The 20,205-nt window shown below is 36.3% G+C and overlaps 1 protein-coding gene across 3 annotated transcripts; it reads left to right on the forward strand.

The window, feature by feature from the left end:
• Positions 1-596: 596 nt before the first annotated feature.
• LOC121672777 (E3 ubiquitin-protein ligase XIAP-like) lies at positions 597-17,032 on the forward strand. Of its 3 annotated transcripts, XM_042045613.1 has the most exons (10): positions 597-1,281; positions 1,817-1,940; positions 2,508-2,577; positions 3,670-3,728; positions 7,656-8,558; positions 10,114-10,213; positions 11,643-11,721; positions 12,315-12,348; positions 13,600-13,824; positions 15,291-17,032. In XM_042045613.1, exons 5-10 carry the CDS (start codon positions 7,688-7,690, stop codon positions 15,482-15,484), a joined length of 1,503 nt encoding a protein of 500 aa, XP_041901547.1. In that variant the 5' UTR covers positions 597-1,281; positions 1,817-1,940; positions 2,508-2,577; positions 3,670-3,728; positions 7,656-7,687; the 3' UTR covers positions 15,485-17,032. The 3 variants fall into 3 exon arrangements, with proteins under 3 accessions (XP_041901547.1, XP_041901546.1, XP_041901548.1); XM_042045612.1 differs by lacking the exons at positions 2,508-2,577; positions 3,670-3,728 and having other exon boundaries at positions 607-1,281; XM_042045614.1 differs by lacking the exons at positions 2,508-2,577; positions 3,670-3,728; positions 13,600-13,824 and having other exon boundaries at positions 609-1,281.
• The last annotated feature ends 3,173 nt before the right edge of the window (positions 17,033-20,205 follow it).

The following is a 20,205-nucleotide window of genomic DNA, read 5'->3' on the forward strand; positions in this document are numbered from 1 at the left end:
GGCCGGCGAGGCGTTGCCCCGGGGACGGGCGCGCCGCCGCCCGCGGGAGCGTCCGGAGCGGGCCGGGGCTGCCCCGGCGGAGCCCAGACCCGGTCCCGAGCCGTGCCCCGGCTCGAGGGTCCGCAGCGCTCCGGATGGAATCTTCAATGCTGCTCTTTACAAAAGTGAATGAAAAATTAGCTGTCTAATAAGCGCTTCTGTGGTCTCTGTGGTTCTTTTCACATATTTGAATATTATCTCTGCCTGCCCACTCTTGTATTATTTTTCTTTTATTAGGCCCGTCGCTTTCTAGAACTGCTTCTTGTTAATAAAAGTGCAGTTTTGTTCAGCTTTTCTTTTTTAAGATTACAGTAGTTATTAAGAATTCTACAGGGAGAAGTTCACTCAGGTAGTATTTTTCAGCGGTAATTTAAGTTCAAGCAGTTCTCTTTTTCACAATGTCTATGATGTTATGCTTACATTTTTCTCTTTAACAGTAAGTGTATTTCTGCTTCTGTACTACTTGTCTGATGCTTTTGTCTTCCTGCTGAAAGCTCTATAAATGGGTGTAAGTACTCATATTGGTTTGGGTAATTTTTGCACTGTTTTTAATCTGCATCTGCTCTAAAATGCAAACATGTTTGCAGCACTACTTTCATTATCCCTTCACTGCTACAGTCTTACATTGTGATTTTAATTGCAATGCTTCATGTAACTAACTGGGAGAATTTAGTTTCCTAATGAACATATAGAAACTTCAAGATCTTACAGTAGACCATTTTTGAAGGAAAAGCAACCAATTGCATGAAAAAACCCTCTTTTACCTTTTTGTCAAATACTTTTTTTTTAAATCTAATACCTTGACAAAGAGCAGTAGGAAATACACTAACTTAATTACTCATTGTTTATCCTGAAGTAAGTCACCACATAACAGAGAAGACAACAGTGAAGTGTCATCTTTAAGAAAGCAAGTTTTTGTGTGATGGATTGGTTGGTTTAGCTTTTATTTGGATATTTTTCATTTTCTTAATTGCTTCCTTTTGCTATCTACTTGATTTCTTTGAAGTTTTCTTTGAGGTCCTTTAAAGAATCCCCAACTACTTCCTTTTATGAAAAGCTTGGCACCTACAGCACTGGCCAAGAAGGGCAAAGGAATAAGTTAATGATTGTTCTGTGCCTCGCCTGATCTTGCTCTTTGCAACCAGCAGCAAAAGTGAAAGAATGCTGATGAGGGTGGTTGGTTGTGGGTTTTTTTGACTGCTCCCACTGATACAAGACAGACTTGCATTTGTTACCAGAAAAGTAAGGAAATGTGTGTTCATATCTCAATTTTAGAAGTATGAAAATGGATTTCATTTCAGGCCGTGTGTACCTGTGATAGGACTTCTGTCTGTTGCTGTCCTCCCAAGGTGGGTGGTACAGCTGCAGGGAGCTGAAGACTTCCAGAAAATCCAATTTATAATCAGATACAGAATTTCCTAGGAGAGAGAAGAGAAGTCTGGATCATGGGATTTAATTCTGTCTGCTGTTACGTTCTTTCTCCTTTTTGCTGCCCTCTAGTTTTTAGTTCCAGGATTTTGTTTTGTTGTCTTTGGATTTTCTGGAATATGCCCAATTTATGTCGTTTGCTAGTTTTAGTAAAATATAGGCATTTCAGACTTTCCCTGACCTCAGACTCTTTCAAATTTAGAATATATTTTAGTTCGGATTTTTTGGCCAAGGGAGAGAATTTTAAAATGTTTGTTTTGTTCATAGTTTCAAAGTTGTGGCTTCATAAACAGTGCTGAAGGTTATGTGAAAAAGAAGGTTTTTAACCTCTTTTTGTTTCTACCAACAGGAATGAAAGTATTGGAATTTGTTCTAAAGATTGGTGGAAAATAGCCATGAAACCTGTATCTGCTTTGATTAATCCATTGCTATACTTGGTCTGATTGGATACTAATTCCTTAGGGAAAACTACTGTAAGTACCTTTTGTATTGTTTTGTTTAACAGTGTGCAGTCCTTTGCTGCTTTTTAGTTTTCATAGCATGGGGTCTTTTTTGCAGAGTTCTAATCCAAAATATTCTGAGCATGATGATTTAAAGTCAGGCTCTAGAAACCGCAAGATTTTTAAACATGAAAAATGTAGCTGTGTGTGAAGACTGAATGCTGTTAAGATGAAGAAGGCATACTGCAAAGCTTGAATTGAGTGTCACTCCTGTCATATAAAATGTAAAATGAAGCTGCACATATCTTGCAGATCATTGTCCTTCCCCTTCAGTGTTTTGGAGAGTTTCTTATTAAATAGAAAGGCAAGCAGAGTATTTTCAACAGGCACAACTTTCATATTTCTTTTTTGGTAAAATATTATAATTAGAAATAATTCCCAAGTCATCCCCATTTCCTGACAAAGCTAAAAATAAAATATAGAGGATAATTCAAGACAGATTTCCAAATTTACAAGATGATGAGGGATGTGCGTGTATAAATACACACACTTTATATATAAATGTATATATATGTATGTATTCTTCTCATTCTTTAATAGCAAAACATTCGTGCTGTGACACCAGAAAGTATCAGGATGCTGTTCTGCCTCAGGCTGCTGCTGAGTGACTGTGAGTGATGAGTTCAGCATGGCTGCTGTGGGCAGGAGCACTGGCAGGGCAGGGAACGCCCTCGCCAGTGGGTGAGGCAGGAGGTGCCGGTCCGATGCTTCTCCCAACTTTGCCATAGAATCCAGAAGATTCAGCAGTTTTGCTGTGGCATGAATCATGTTGCTGTAACTGAAATTTCATATCATAATATCTCCCTGATGAAAAACGCCCTCTTTTTCCATATTTTTCTTTAACTAGGAGTTTAAATTATTTGTAAAAGAAGGATGTAGCACTAAAAGCTGAAGCGCAGCTCATACTCAGGAAAGAAGATGCATCTCAGGGCACTGCAGGTTTTAATAGGCATTTTTTACTACTGGCTGTTCTTTTTAATTATCCTTGTTGACTCAGTAATTTTTTTTTGTTTCTTAGCCACAGGAGCAGTATCTTAGGCTACAGCATGCCAGTTTTTCCTATAGCAGCTGGTATTTATTCCTTCCTTCTCATACATACAACTGAAGTTGTGATGACATTTAACTTGCAAGTTCACAAAAAGGATTTTTTTTCTCTGCCCTTAGCAGCCATGAATCCTTTTTTTTTTCGTTTCTCTATTCCATACCTGTATGACTTCTTCATGAAGAAAAACACAATGTAAAAATAGTTCTCAAAATGGTGTATTTCTGTTTGCCTGGTTATGTACATTTTGAAGATGGGGAGAGCGTAGAAGTCTTTGTGACTAAAGTCAGAAATTAGGAGGATATAATAGCCTACTATAACCTTGAGCAACTGACTGACTTCCTGTAATGACAAACCCTGATGGGAGGCTAAGTAGGACCTGTTGGAAGAACAGACAAATGAAGCTGAGCTGATGGGGTTATGTAAGCTTTGGCTTTGAATCAGGAGGCATTCTGTAGATATATACTCTCTTTCTAAAATAAATTAAAAAGAATATAAACAGAACTTTTTTAAAAAATGGCTATTGATAATTAGATACAAATATGCTAAAATTTGTAAACACTGTTTAAATAAGTCATGTTTCTGGTCATTTTATACTTTTATAATCTTTATAAGTATGTTTTCAGTTAGCAGCATGCACCTTCCTTGATCTAATTGCAGCTGAGCAGGCAGAAACTGAAGTTCATTGAAGTGACATAATCTGTGTGTCAGCTGGTACAGTATGTTCTTTTTGATATTCGCTTGGTGTACTACTCACATTTCAAAATTCAGTCAACAATAAACGCTAACATGTACCCTTTGGTCAGAAACATGAGGCTGTGCAAGTAGATTTCTGACTTGGAGGTTACTCCCATGCTAGTCATGTAAAAGAATTAAAAATAACGCCTTATAATGCCAATCTGGTTTAGGGTTAAGGACGGAAATAATCATGTCTAGTAAAAATACAGTTGAAAGGGAAAAGTGCGTTTTCTACTTTTCCTTTGAAGGTTTTCAGATCTAGATAATATGATCATGTTGTATTTTTGCATAAAATCAATACCTGTTAATATTTTTAAAGCTGAATTAAACATGTTTGTTTTGCAGAACGACAGTGTACAATTTTGCATTTTGAATAAGTTAACATTTTTGCTATATATTTTTGTCTTTATTTTTTCTTCTGAAACATAATCAGTAGGCTATATAAATTGGTAATTCAGCTTGAAAGAGGGTGGTGTCTTGTGGCAAATAGCCTTCAGATATCTAAAAGCAGGATTAAACTTGGCTCAATTTCTGGAAACCTTTCAGGCTAAAATAGATTTTGTTTATTCACTGTATAAGAAGATATATAATGTTTCAATAATAGTTAAAATATCTGGGTTTTATAAATGATTATTGTTAACATTTCTGGACCTTCTACCTTTAATTCACGTGTCCTTAAATAAAACCTATGCAAAATGGCTTAATTAACTTCAGTATACATAGAGTATACTCTGAACTCAGATTGGCTACTGGTATATATTGTAAAGTCTTGTGTGCCCATCTTAGGTGGCAGATTTTTGTGAATTTATGTTTCTTAGCCATAAACTATTCAAAAATTTACCTTCAGTCATTTTTCTGCTGCAGTTAATATCTGTCTGAGTGCTGTTATGATGCCAGATAATTGTTCTAAATCATTATTCCAACTAACTGGAGTTAGGCTATGGCTAAAAAACCGGTGCAGAAATACTCTTCCTAAGGTAGCTGTAATTTTACACTTTGAATAGTTGCTTTTAACAGTTGTTCGAAATAGAAATAATTGAACATGATACTGTATTTGAAGTAGCACTAATATTGTATATAAAACAGTACTTACACAGGCAAGGAGTTTGCCTCAATGCTTGATAAGATGTTTCTCATAGATAAAACTATAGTGAAATGTAAACCAGCCATGTTTCGTGGGGCTGTTGTAAGGGAAGAGCTTCATAATGTGGCTGGAGCATTGTTAAACCTTGCATCTACCTGAGAGGGACTGGTCCTGCTTCTGTCATTGCAGTAATTAGATGTGGCTTTGAGAGGCTTTTAGAATCATAGTTGAACCTTTCTGCTCCAAGACATCATGATTAAATTATGTGGTTGATATAATTTGAAAAAGCTAGTTCATATTAAAGAATTGATCTGTTGTGATTGTACCTTTTGTGTCAGTACTCACTGGTCTCTTGGTATGTGCTTTTCATACTGTTTTGATTGTGAGGATTGAGATGGATTGCTTAATTCCAGAGAATCCAAATGTGGCAAATATTTTCATTATTACCATATAGAGGGCATAATTTCTTTTTTATTCACCATGTTAACAGAAGGGTTTTTGAAGTATTCATAGCATTGTAGAAAAAAGCTAATGTACATAAAACAAACAATTAAAATGCAAAAAATTTAAATAGGAAGAGTTTTTTTCACTGGTGCTGAACTCATTTCTATATAAATACAATAGAAATAGAGATACACTGCTATTCATACAGCAAAAGCCATATGCATTTGTTTTGGTTTTTTTAATGAACAGTTTGAGAAGGAGAATCTGAAGGATGTGATGTAGGCTTTGTTTGTGTTCTTTTAGAAAGTCTTTCAGGCATGCAGATAAGAAAATTACTATGCAGCTAGTTGGTTTTGAGTTACACCAATTCTTTCATGGATGCAGTGTAGTAGTGATAGATGCTTAAGGTCACTTGAGATCTTTACAGGAACAGTTCTAGAGGCTTTAAAATAAGATTTTATAAGGAAATAAATGTGAGCAATAAACATGAAAACTTTTAAGCTTTCAGTATAAAAAACTTTTCTATGTATGTATGTATATAAAAAATACATGTTTTATGGCAGCTTTCATATTACTAAATGTAATTACTGGTTTGGGGTTTTTTGCTCTTCGAAGTCAAAACAAGCATATAGGTCAGATTTGTAGGTTAGTCAATGCAATTTATTCAGATGCTATTTTTGAATTTGCTAAGCTAAAACAGAAAGCCACAGCATATTTCTAGTGTTCTTACATTAGTAATGAACTGAAAGAAGTAATTAAAGCTGGTGCTCAGAAATCTTGTATCTGTTATTATGTGAAGCACCCATGCCAGGTGTTTGATGTCACGTTTTCCCTACCTGCTTATAGGTTAATTATCTTTGTCATCTTGGCAGAGGATGCAGCAATCCTGCAATACATAGGCATTTTAATTTCCCCCTCCCCTTTCTGAACCCCAAAACAGGTTTTGTAGAAGCTAAATCTGGTGTTATAGAAGCAATCACTGGAACATCTGCATTGACATTACAGAATGTATAATCAACGTTAATGCAGGTCTTGAGGAAGCTATGCTTTTGTGTGCTGGCCTACGTTATATAGACTGGAAATAGATATATTTCAGCATTCCTATGGAAAATAGAGAGGGACACTTGTTCAGTTAAGTACATACTCTGCTCTTCCTTATATGCCTTTCTTTTTTGCTAATTGCTGAACTATTACTGCTTTATGCTAAGAAGTTTATTTGAGCAGTCTCATTATAATTTAATTTACCACTTTAAGATGTGTATCAGCAATAGCCAAGACTTTTTAAGTCAATAGTATCACTGCACTTGTCTGGACAAGAGATGAATGTTTACTGTGCTTTGACTTCATCTGTGTTGGGATGAAGGTGATGACTGTCTATTTGTGGTTCTTGCACAGGACCCGCTGTAGCCAAGTTGCTTTGTTTCATCCTCAACAAAGATGGGGCTTGGCTTGTTTGAGTGCTCTTAGCAGCCTTCTGGCACAGAAGGGATGGGAGGCAGGACTGGTAGTTGGTACTCACCGTGGAAAAGTGTAGGCAGGGGTAGGAACAAGTGCTAAAAAGAATGATGTTCCTTCAGGGAGGGAAGGGAGGAAAAGCTGAGGTGATGGCAGAGGTACAGGAATTTTTGTAGAGAGTGTAGGCAGGGCATGGAAAAGTGGAAGCAATATGCCGGACATGAACACTAGTGCTGGGTAGTCCCAAGACACTGATCTTAAAAGCAGTGCACAGCACTTTGATAAAATGCCCCGGTGAAATATCTGATAGTTTATTTCGCAAGATGTTTTGCTAAAATATAAATTGAGGTATGTCTTTACAATATAACACAAGTAAAAAAGGTTTTTCTTTTTGTTTTTTTTTACCAGTTGCTGCCCACCTGTAATGGGCATGGGGGTCATGGCCTTCACATGAGGATAATATGTAGTTGTGTTTGAGAATTGAGCTCTACAATCTTGCAACTCTGGTCTGACTTAGATCAGTGTTTTAAATTTAGTAACTTTGTATTTCAGGTTCAGAAGCCTTTTGGCAGAGTTTTGGCCAGAAGTATTTTGTTGATTTCATTCTTGCAATCTTTATTAGGAAAAAAGAACATACTTTTAAAGCTATAAACCTGTGTGTTCTCCAGGTAAATGTTTATAGGCCTCTAAGATATCTTGATCTTCCTGCTTTTCTTCACAATTTTTTTATTATTTTGGTTTTAATACCTTGGTGTTTGCCTCTGTGTAGCAGGTGATACAGCCAAGGGTGAAATGGGGGAGAGGAGGAAGAGTTGTTATTTTAATACATAAAGGATGGTAGTTGAATTTAGCCAGTCTCCAGGGTTGTATATGGATGTGATCTATCCTTCTGTCTGGGAAATTAAAACATATATTCTTTGTTTAGGAAATCTAAAGGAGAGCCCTGCTTATGAAGAGATGTCGTGTAATGTCCCACATAACTCAGAAGCTTGTGCCTCTGCAGACACTGATGGAGCCCAGGAATGGGCACAGGAACGTGACCGACTGGGAACTTTTGTTGGATTTCCACAGGGCTGTGCCATTTCGGTGTTAGCTCTAGCACAAGCTGGCTTTGTTTATACTGGAGAAGGTGACAAAGTGAAGTGCTTCAGTTGCCATACAACTATTGAAGGATGGATGCCTGGGGATTCTGCAATTAAGAGACACAAACACCTTGCTCCCAGCTGCAAGTTTATTACTGAATCTGCTTTTCTGGAAAATAGCATGGATCCTGTTGCCCAGAACTACCAGAATAGAACTGAAAATGGTTCCAGCAATTCAGTCCTCCTGTGTGCTCTGGATGACCCTGATGTGGAGGCAGATTACCTTTTGAGAACTAGGCAGGTTGTGGATATGTCAGATAGTTTCTATCCTAAAAATCCTGCTATGTGCAGTGAAGAAACAAGATTGAAGTCTTTTCACAACTGGCCCCTCAATGGCCAGTTGACACCACAGGAATTAGCTAATGCTGGATTTTATTATACAGGTGTTGGTGATCAAGTGGCATGTTTTTGTTGTGGTGGAAAATTGAAGAACTGGGAACCCAGTGACAGAGCTTGGTCAGAACACAAGAGGCATTTTCCCAAATGCCTTTTTGTCCTGGGCCGGGGTGTTGGAAATATTTCAAGTGAATCTATTCCTGCTGAGCTTGGCATAAGTGGTCTGAACAATGCACAACACCCAAGGAATCCCTCTATGGCAAAATATGGAAAACGTTTACAGACATTTTTATCTTGGATATATCCTGTTGACAAGAAGCAACTTGCAGAAGCTGGATTCTATAGCACAGGTAAGCCAGACCTTGAAATGGCTAATACCTTTTACAAAGAAATTGTACATAAGGAAGTGTCTTGTTATGAAAAAACCCTCAATTTTTAAAATTCTTATATGGAACAATTTGCCAGAATCTCTTTACTCTGTAAACTACTTTCCACAGTTCTTATGTAAAATTGTATACATTGTATCAGGTATGGTTTCCTAGCAAGGCATAGACTTGATCATAAATTTGTTCTTAGCAGTAAAACGGCCAAGTATTTTCTTGCCTATTAAAACCTTTATAATACATCTTTCACAAAGACAATTATTTGAGTTAATATTTTTTAAGAAATGAAGTGCTGTCCTCCAGACCTTAGGTGTAAGGAATGGGCCTGTGGCCTGTACAAAAGCCTGTGAACAAGACAATGCAGGTTGTGTGCCATTCTACTTAGTTAACGCATGTTTGCATTATCATGGCACGTGGACACCCAAAACCAGCAAATACCACTACTGCCTACTTTATGAAGACAGTGGTGCCAGTGGAAGAGCTTTTACTCCTAGACATGTAGTGTTTGAATTGGATAAGACACCGTCTCTGTGCATTGGTTTCTCAGTTAGATGAAATTGCACAGTACCATTAAAGATCTTTGAAATTCCTCAGTGAGAGATCCTGTACGAGTGCAAAGTGTTGCTCTTACTTGGTGACAAGGAAAAGGGGATTATCTGGGATAATTTCTTGCTCTCATCTTACTTGACTTCTCTCTTAGTAGCTCTCAGAACTTTTTAATCTGATTCCATTTATTTTACCCGTGGCCATAAATAAAATCTTTGCTATATTCCTGTATGGGTTATAAATGGGCAATATTTGTACCCAGTAGAACTATTTTATTGATTTCTTCTTGGATTCATAAAAGTACCAAAAGATCTGTATTGTGGAGTTGCACTAACTGAGCACCAGCTTATCAAACCGAGGACTCTTCAGGTGACTTCTGTGAAAACTGTTCCCTGTGGCCTGAGAGGAATTTAACTCTCTAGGGAAACCCTATCCATACCTCTTCTCATTCCAATTAAAACAATGTTTAAGCAGTTTCTGGGGCAGTCTTGGATCACAGTAGGCACAGTGCTAGAACAGAGAGGATGCAGTTCTCCTCAGCTGGGTTTGTTATTGCTGATTAGGGCCTGTTGATCTTAATGGGAAATGGAGGACCACACCGCCATGTAAACATCTCTCATTCTTTGTGGCAGCCATTTTCAGGTCTTGTTTACCATTGGATTGAGCTCCTTGATAATAGATTATTTTTAGCTTTTGTTTTTTATCTGTATTATTACTTACTAAAATAAAATTCAGGAAAACTTGCTTCTCTTATTTTGTGTTTCTTTAAGTTTGGTTCTCCCCTGAACATTTGTTTCAAATCATGCATGTTGTTCTCTGTTAAAATGGAGTTATTTTCAGTTTAAATTGTGAATCAGTATAAGAAATATTTATTTTCTTAATAATGTAACATTTTAGTTGAAAACTTGGTATTATGCCTGCACGTAGTATGTATGTGCAGTAAAGTATGTAACTTTATTCTTGTGTGTTTCCTCAGGTAATGGTGATCACGTTGTATGTTTCCACTGTGGTGGAGGATTGCAAGAATGGAAGGAAAATGAAGACCCTTGGGATCAACATGCCAAATGGTTTCCTGGGTAAGGTATCTCTTAGTGTTTTCTTGGTATGTGTCTGAGTCTTATTTATTTGAGAAGGTTGATTATGGCTTAACATTGTTTAGAGTTATGAAAATAATTTTATGTTGTCTTATTTGTAGGCATTATTAAAGGGAAGATATCTATGTGTGGATTTAAGCGATGCTTGCTTTCTCAGCAAGAAGAATCGTGTAGTTTTGTCAATATGTATCTGAGGGATTTTTCTTGTTTTTCAAGTGCTACATTGTAATGGTTGTTGTAATAGCTTGGTACTTGCAAAAGTTTATAACTTATACCAGGATACAAAATGACTAAACAGCTGCCACAGTGCAAACAAACCTGAAGAAGTCAGTAGCGGCGTGGAATGTAGAACAGAATTCTCTCTAATTATAAAGGATTAGGGATTCCAGGTAATAGTAGTAGTAGTAGTAGTACCAGAAATAGTTTTTAGAAAGACTGCCAATGTCGTCTAAAATCTGTTTTGAGGAAAGGAAGAACAGTATGACTCAGTAGTTCTCACAGGTGAACAGAAGTCATCCAAATACAAAGATATAGTTACTTGTCTAACATTGATAAAATCAGTGTCTTTTATGCGTTGACTCTCAATTTTCTTTTCTGTGGTGAATGGCTCTCTGGAAGTTGGAGATTGGTATTTATGCATTAGCTGATCCCTGTTTTAACAGTGGTACAGGCAGTTTTTAATTATTAGTCTCTGCCACTTGAAAGAGAGATGATTCCAAGTTTTTAGTGTGGTGCAGTGAATGGTTAAGGAATGTTTTCTTTCTACATTTCGCGCCTCTTTTATGGGTTTGATTTTGGTTTAGATTGCATAAATTGTGTCGGGTTTGATTACTTCCTCTCAGATCATAAACTGTTTTTTGGGGGTTCTGTTTGCACATCAGCCTCAGTGGCAGTGTGTCAGTCTCACAGCAGCTGTCTGTTCCTGAAGGTGAAGTAACTGCTGGAGCTGGAGAACTCTTGTCAAGCAGTTATAGCATTCCCTAAATCTTCTGGTAGGGAAGAACTCTGCCCAGTGGCTAAGACTGGCTGGGAAATAATGCAAGAAAGCATGGAAGGCACCTGTCTGACCAGTGACTGTTTGCTTTGATTGTGAAAGACTAAAAGAACCAGCATTTTAACATAATGTTTATTTTTCATTTGAGTGAGTCTTTATTTTTAGAAATCTGTGTCATGAGTTGTCATGGCCAAAAACTCTTAAGCTTTCTGTTTCACCAAAAATGTAAGAAGATAAGTAGTGCTTAAGGTGTTCTTAGAAATATTACAGCGACATCACGGTTGTTGACTAAACATTTAGAGATTTTAAAAGCAGGCAGTCTGTATAATGTGGGAAACTTATCAAAGCTTCCAAAGTTATGCAACAAATTTTTGCTGCTAATGCAGTTTTATTAAATCTAAATATTCTTATTTTCAGGTGCAGATTTGTGAGCAAGGAAAAGGGGATAGAATTTATAAATAATGTTCACTTAAGAGATGGACGTAAGGATTCAACAGTAGGTTTCTTGCTTATTAATCTTTTTGTTAAAATAGAAAAAATCTGAAAAATTTTTACATGAAGTTACCTTTTAATGATGTGCCTATCACTTAATCCACCTGCTGCTTCTTTCATTGGCAGAAAGTGAAAGAATTGCAGTGTATTTTGTTTCTGTCAATCCGAGTGCACAGATCTCCCAGTTCTCCATTGCTGGGTTATGGATCATAGCCAGGGTACCTTGTGAACGTTGTATACTGGATACTGAACAAGTGCCATTTGTTTTATAGCCTGGGAACCTAAGGTTTATGATGAATAATAGCAGATACATTTTCTTTTCTTCTTGGTAGAGCATTGTTAAACTTGTGTGTAGTCACTAAAATGTAAAACTGATAATATTTTAGAATTCTTCTGTAGACTAAGAATCATGTACATAGTATTATTGCCAAGATGGGTTAAAATTTTAACAAAATACTGATCATTTATTCAGAGCAGGTTAGTTGTAGTCACTAAAATAACTTGAGATCAAATAGCTGTTTTTTATTTTGTAACTGTATACATTTCCTTCTACTTTCTCCAGAATTATAATTTTGTTTCTTTCTATTTCACTTTTAGACAGAAGCTGCTGAAGGGACAATACTTCCTAAAGGTATCTATTTAAAACAAACAGCCTCCCCCCTGTTTTGGAATATACATATTTGAATGTATAGTGGCAGGAATGGTTGATTTTAAAAATAACCCTGTTATATTTTTAAATCAAGCATGACAGGCAAATTGTTGGATGATATTCTTCCATTGCTTCATTGCTTCTAAAGAACTTCAGAATGTATTTTACTTCTCTTAGGGGTAATATAATTTGGTAAATACTGTAAAGTAAAAGTTGTGAACTATGGAAGATGTTTGTATCGGATGCAGTCTTATAGCTGGTGAGTGTGCATCCAGTATTGAATTAGTGCTTTGGGATGAATGTTAAAGAATACTGAATGGAAACAGTCCTTTTTCACGGGGCAGGAAGAGTTGGTCTGTCCAATGGCAAGGACTAGGAAGCTGAGCAAGCTGAAGCAGTTTGTTATGTGTTTCAGTATTACACATTCCTGCAATGCTTTTCACAAATACCAGCAATAAAAAAATAAAACAGTTAAAGAGGTAGTAGGAGGCCAGTCAAGCAGCTTCATCCCAGGGAATGGGAGCTGTTGCTAGTAAGAGTGGTTACACAAAACCTGCTTTGAAATCTCTCCCATATGGCTCATTTATGAGAGTGAAACTAAAAGAACCTTTTTTATTTAAAAAAAGGCTTAATTTTTAAGAATTAAAAATTGAAAAATTTTGCTGTTGGAATGTTGATTAGTAAAATGAAGGGGAAGGTCCAACAGACTGAAAAATGGTTTCCCCAAGTAGTGTTGTGTCTTACCATGGACAGATCTGTTTGCTTGGTGGTGGTGTAACACAGTGCTGCTGTGTTTTGGTTTAATAAATTCAAATTACATACTGGTTTCTCTCAACATATGTATGATTTTTTTTTTTCTTCCCTGAACTGATTTAAAATTGGTGTAATGTTACTTATCCATTGGGACTTGGAATTTTGGATGAATTTCACTTAACATTCAGCTACAGAATTTGTGGTGACAGTTACATGAAACATGTTTGTTGATTTGAACAGCAAATCTAGAAGGATTTCTATAATATAAATAAATGAAGGGAGACTGGGAAAGCTAGGATAGAAGAAAACTCAAATCTGCAGTCTTTACAATTAGCAAACGTCTCAAATTGGAAATATAGTTCCTTAGGCTACATATTTGTTTGCAAATATGTATCTTAAAGTATTGTTGTGAATACTGTCAGATAATCAGATTCATCCTTCTTAAAGTGTTTTTGTTTTGTTTTTAATTTCTTGTTTTAGATGATCTCTTACAGAATCCTTTGGTACAAAGTGCCATAGCCATGGGTTTCAGTTTGTCTGAGATTAGGAACACCATGGAAAAGAGATTGCAGATGACTGGAGAAAGTCACACATCTGTTGAGGATCTGGTAGCAGACTTAAGTGCTCATAAAGAAAATACAAGGGAAGAAGAACCAAATGAAATCCCAGTTGAGCAAGATGAGCTTATTCAATTACAAAACCTCTGTGTGTACTTTCATATCAGTTCTTTAGTCTGTGAAATACTTTTTATTGTTACCTGTTTACTCTCTGATCCCAGTCTTACCTATGGTAAAGTTACAATACTGTAACTTAAAATTAAAGACATTTGGTTTGGGACGTGCAAAAAAAGCCCTGAACAAACAGGATGTTAACATATTTGAGTGTAGCAGCATTTATAAATATCATCTCTAAAATAAGTAGTATTGGTATCTCAGAAGTGTGTAACACTGACAGTCTAGCGTGCTTCTGAGAAAGGTTGTATGTGCTAACAAAAAAAGGCCAAATTGTTGTGACAATTATATTTAAAAACAAAAGCAAGAATAACTACAAGAATATAGTTATAAGAAGAAATATAGATGTGGCAAAATGAAATAGACACAGGGATACACTGTCATATTCAGTGTATTCAATATGAAAAAGTCATAGTGGGGGGTTAGTTATTTTGCAGTATATAATTTTGCTGGGGGTAGAAGTATTTTTGTTCTTGGCCAGTAAGAACAAGCGTGCTTCTAAATGGTGTTTCTATTCAGTTATTTATGTTCCAGTTTTGCTGCGATGTGCAGGTCACGCTCAGAAAGCCCTTGTGGCGCACTCTGCAAATAGACCAAACCCAGGAGTTCTGATTCAGGAGACTTGTAATTTAAGACAAGCATATGGGTGAATTCATAGGGAGGGCAAAGACCATCTGGTTGGTGTGATAAGCAGAGATCTTACCAGCCCACTCCTTTTAATAAGATTTTTAATAGGACATTGTGGGGGAAAAAGAATTTGCAGTGCAGCTGGACCTTATTTTGGTGGTTGGCTGTGCAGAGCTTCCCCCAAGTGGCAGGGGAGGGTGTCTGAATTTTGTATTTTCAAATGGGGCATACTGGAATAATAAAGAGCTCATATACAATGCGAGATTGACTCTTTCTGTGTTACAGATTTTAAGCTTTTTGAAATACGGGCAATTTGAAAATGGGGGCAGGGAAGGAAATCACATCCTCATTTTTCTCATTGGGGAAACTCAGAAAAAGAAATAAGATCCAAATTACTTAACCTTAAGTAATTAAGGTTAATTTCTTAAGTAGCAATTATCCTTTCTTTCACCTTCTACTCAAATTTTGGGGAACTTGTCAGTGAGAGGTCCATGCAAAGAATGGTTTCTGATTGAAATATGCATATCCTAAATTCTATAGGTATTTCAAGCTCTTACAAAGATAGATAGATGCACTCCCTGCTTGCATTGGCCTGGGAGATGTAATGAGATAGAAGGGGAAGTAAAAAAAAGAGGATTCCATCCTGCAGCTGGGATTCTTCTCTCTTAATATTTTTTTTTGTTCTTTTTAAGGGTGTGACCTTTAAATCATATGAAGAAAACTTTGTCCTTGTGTGTAAAGAGAAAAAAAAAAAGAACAAGAGTCAGTGGTACTAAGTATGTTAACTTCTTTTTATGTGTCTATTTTCTTTAGACCTCAGTACTGAAGAGAAGTTAAGACGCTTGCAGGAGGAAAAGCTCTGTAAAATCTGTATGGCTAAAGACGTATCAGCTGTCTTCATTCCCTGTGGTCACCTAGTTGCCTGTAAGGAATGTGCTCAATTACTTAATGAATGCCCTCTGTGTCGTACAGATATTATGAAGATACAGGAAATTTTTATGTATTAGTGAAACACACAGCACTATGGATGCAAGTGTTGCCTGTTTTATTACTTTAAAAATGTGTACTGTAATGTAAAAAGTGCAGTTAATTCCAGAATGTAACCATATGGCAGGATTTAGATTTTTCTGCTGTCAAGCTCTACACGTTTTAACACTTTACAAATTATTTTCCTTAAGTGAATTTCTTGTATGTAAAAAGCAATATGTATGAAAAGCAAATATGTATATTTTGTAACTTAAATTCATAGACCTGATATGGAAAAGCCCAAGTAATGTAAGCCTTTATATATGAGATCATTCCTTTGCTTCACTTTGGTAGGACACTATGACTGAAGTTTGTACAGAGTTGTACAAAGAGCCTGTCCCTATATAAAATTTGTAAATAAGTTAATTCAAAATATAATTGTATACATGTGTATTATACCTGAGATTTTAGCTTTTTAAAAATATTATGTAAGATTGAAAATAGTCTCTTTTTTCTGTAACTTTGGTTGTGACATAATTCAGACAATACACAAAAACCTGCTGCTGTAATACTTCACCTTATGTTTACTTCTGCTACTTTGTTAAGTTTGTCTGTTTTAATTTAATTCCTGTCTCCCTATGTATTTTTCTGGTTCAGATGTATAAATTGGCTTCAGTAAACTGGTTTTAGCCATCTGTTTTTCACAAAGATCCATCTGTATATAAAATGTACATTAATGTTATTGATTAAAGGAGAACTCAAGAAAAATGAAGGGGATTTTATGTACCCTGTGCCCTTCATGAGAGGAGGCTCATTTTAAATTTGCTCCCTACACAAAATGTTCAGTTTGGCATTTTTCTTGGGGTTTTTTTTAACACAGCATAATCCTAACTGATTTATCTGCTAATACTTTGCACTGCATCATATCTTATATTTTCATAGGCGAAGATTAAACTTTATCTCCTAGAAAACGCTTTTTAAAAATTCACTAGCAACGTTAGAAATCTTTCATTTTTGTTCTTGTCAGTTTACAGCATTTAAATTTAAAAGTTAGGGACTATTCTAATGAGAGTCACCTTAAAATACTTAAACTATTTCTTATTGGACTGATCCTCCATTTCTAATTTTAGAAGTATCACAGCTTTTTATTTAAGTACAGCTGTTTTATGATCACTCTGCTGAATTATGTCACTTCCTTATTTTATGGAACTACTGATATGTTCTGTGTATGTATTTTTGAGTTCCACACACTAAGGTTTAAAATATAGAATATACAGAATATAGTTGTTCATGTTATAAAAGTTTTGAATACACAGAAATGTATTATCTACCTTTTCTATTTTTTTAAAAACTGTGCTGTGTAATGGTATGAATATTTAAACTGCAACCCAGGTGTTCCTTGATCAGTGTATTTTATTCTCACATTAAAAAAAAATCATAACAGGAGGCTGCTTTCTGTTGCTTTTTGTTTTGTAACTAAACTTATTAATTTAACCTGAATGTTATTAAGGATAACAAATATGTTTTAATTGGAGAAGAAATAAAATCTATTGTTTGGATAGATTAAAGTTTGTTTATTATGAATCTAACAATAGTATTGGTATTTTTTTTTGATTGGATTTGGTCTTGGGAATAGATGATGACTAGAAATTCATAAAGAATTCAGCACATATGAAGAATTCAGTTTTATTTTGCCTTTCTGTGCCTGTGTGAGGAGTTTAGTGTTTCAGATAATTCATGCATACAGGGATTTTTCAGGACAGATACGGACTGGCAAGCTGACAGCCTTGTTCCTACCTCCCATTCTTCCTTGCAGGGAGGATTTTTTGTACTTATCAAGGGAAATTGAAGGGGGGTTGTTAGCCATGAGCTGGTGTATCTTGCCTGAAATAGTCTGTTTAGTTAAGGCTGCACACTGTGTGGTGCTGACTTGTTTAAACAGATGGTTGGTTACCTAAGTTTGACCTGAGTCATGTGAGAGAGGCTGTTTGGATCACCTGGATCCAACTCACAGGCTGTAGAACCTGGCAAGTGGCTCAACGTCCTGTCTATGAAAGAGATGGACCAAATTTAACTTAAACTGTTACTAAACTAAATCTCAGCAAGGAGATGGTTTGGAGTGTAAGTGTAGTATGTAAATTGTCTGAGAAAAACTGGGAAGTAGGTCACACAAAGAACCTTCTACACTGCAATGGAGAGCAAACACATTGTCCTACTTTGCATGAATGCTTTGTGGTAAAGCTTGTTAACTTTTAAAAGGTATACTTTTATATTTTATATACATATCCCTTACTGCAACTTCTTCATTAATATCATAAAAGATACAGCTATATAGCAATGCAAATTGTAATCACTTAGGGACATTAAAGGGTTAAAAACCTGTTAGTGAGATGACAACTGCTTGTAGGTTTAGGGTTTTTTAAAAAAAACTATAATCAGAGTTCTATTCAGACTAAATGTGAAAAAATAATTAGCGTAGTCATCAAATTCTGACAGCTTGAATTAGGAAGATTTTTTTTTCAAATTACTTTGATTTTCAGTATCTTAAAGAAACAGAGAAGAAATTCCATGGCCTCTAATATTGGGCTGAGTGTTTAAAGAGACAGAAATGAAGGATGCAGTTAAACAGAGTGGAAGCACAGGGGCTTTGAAGAGGAGGCTAGCAGCAGGACAAAGATGCCCTGGGAGCTGATTTTAATAAGAGTTACCTGGGAGCTGTACAATATATTCAAATATCAGTATTCAGTAACTTTCTCCTAGTGGCTTCTGTATAAAAACTTTCTTTGGTATTATTTGTAGCAGCAGAACTACTCACTACTCTGAATACATGAGAGATTTACAAGGATTTTCAATAATGTCCTGGAAGTGTGTTGCTTAGAAAGCATGGGAAGTGCATAGCTCATTTAGAAACAGAAGGCTAAAATAAGGAGAACCCAAAGAGCCAATGTTTTTGTTATGCATGGAGCTTTTTCTCACTGCCTTGAAACATGGGGCCTGAAACACAACAGTGACTTACTGAGCTGATTGCAGCAGCTTCTGTCTCTACAGCAGTGGAGATGTCTGGACTTTTTTAAAATTTGTTTTGGGACTTGATCTTAACCTCATAATACAAAAAAACCTTCTTAAATTATTACTTGGGTTTTGGTTGTTTTTTCTTTAGTTAGAGTATTTAAATATTCATTTTAGCATTGTCTGGTTAGTTTTGACCACAGTTCTTCAGTGGGTTTTTTTGTTAGCTCTATGTGCAGTCTGAAGCTACAGGACAAATAGTTTGTTAACTTTTTCAAAGCGTTGCTGTTAATCTAAGACATGGGTTTTAAAGTTACCTTTTCTATTTGTTTTTATTGTAATTAACAGAAGTGTAAATACAATGGGTGGTTGGAATTGAATTATAACTGGGTGGGAGGTTAACACAGGCACTTGAATATGGTGTTCATGTGAAACCAAGCTGAAGTGGTGTACTCTAGGATGGAGCACTACCAGAGGCAGTGACCTTTGCTGCTGTGGTATTCAGGAACTACTTGGAAGAGAGTCTGCTCTACCTTACAAGGTGTGGAAGTTCAAGCATCTGATGTGTGAAGGTCAGCTCTTCATAGACCAAAGGAGGAGCTGGAGATTTTTCTGGCTTTTGCAGTGTTTTTCTACAGCAGTGAGGATTTGAACAGTGAGTTGTTAACACGGTGTTCTTTGTTACCCTCTGCTTTGTGCATGACTGACTCCTGTCAGCAAGGCCAGATGCCAGAGAAGGCTAGAGAGTGCTCCCAGTGCTGCCATGGAGGCTTCTTCGTGTTGGTCTTGTGCAGAGCAGCTGGATTGGCCTCAGTTCTTGAACGTGGCTCGTGAAGGGTGCGGGTCTCCTCCATAGGGTCAGATGGAAAGAGCCAGTCTACCCACATCCACCTTAATTCCTCATGAAACTGAAGTATGAGTAAATACTCTCCCTCTTAGTACACTCTCGCTAAGTTTATATAGTGAACTTAGTGAATACTCTCCCAGTTTTTTGTGTGGTTTACATGCATTCAGTTTTACTGAGTAGCTTGAAAACTTGATCAAGAAAATCTTTCCTCCCCCATGTCCCTGCCGTGGCTTCACACTGATTCGGGTTGTTGGAAGTACCTTCTCATCTTTGCAAATGCCTCTGTGTCATGTCACTGTGTCATGTCCCTTCAAGAGCTCTACCAATGCTGCTGTGCAGCAATTAATGTGCTGTAATTATAATGTGGCTTTCTGTGAGAAGGCAAATGGCATGTGATGATAAACAACCTGTGCTGAAATTCAGATTTTATCTTTAATTTTTTCTTAGCCAGGAATTCCTATTAAGCAATACCGATAACATTTCAGTAAAACTACAAGTGTTAACCCAGAGAACATGGCTCTGTGGCTAACTTACCAAAAAACTTGCTTTTTCTTAGGACAGGAAAGAAGATGGTATATATTCATTTACAAGTGATTTGGGTAACAAAACCCCAAGAAAAATCTGGGACAAAATGGTATTAATTATGTTGTGAGTATATAATATTTAAAGCTGGTTGAAAACTAATTGGTTGCTGTTAGGTAATTACTGATTTACAGTTTTATAGCCTGGATAGCTATTATGTTGGCTGAGATAAATTGCTTGATAAGTAATAATTGCTGCAAATGTATTGGAGAAATACTGGAATTAGTCTTGCTCTCACATTGAAAATTGTGCTTACTATCAAAAAATTAAAAACACATTTGCAGAGTCCCACTGTGAAAACACCTACAATAATTGCTGAAAAGC

Source organism: Corvus kubaryi, unplaced genomic scaffold, assembly GCF_017639235.1.
Source record: "Corvus kubaryi isolate FWS band 111438036 unplaced genomic scaffold, C.kubaryi_AGA036_p1.0 64954, whole genome shotgun sequence".
Classification (NCBI taxonomy): Eukaryota; Metazoa; Chordata; class Aves; order Passeriformes; family Corvidae; genus Corvus; species Corvus kubaryi.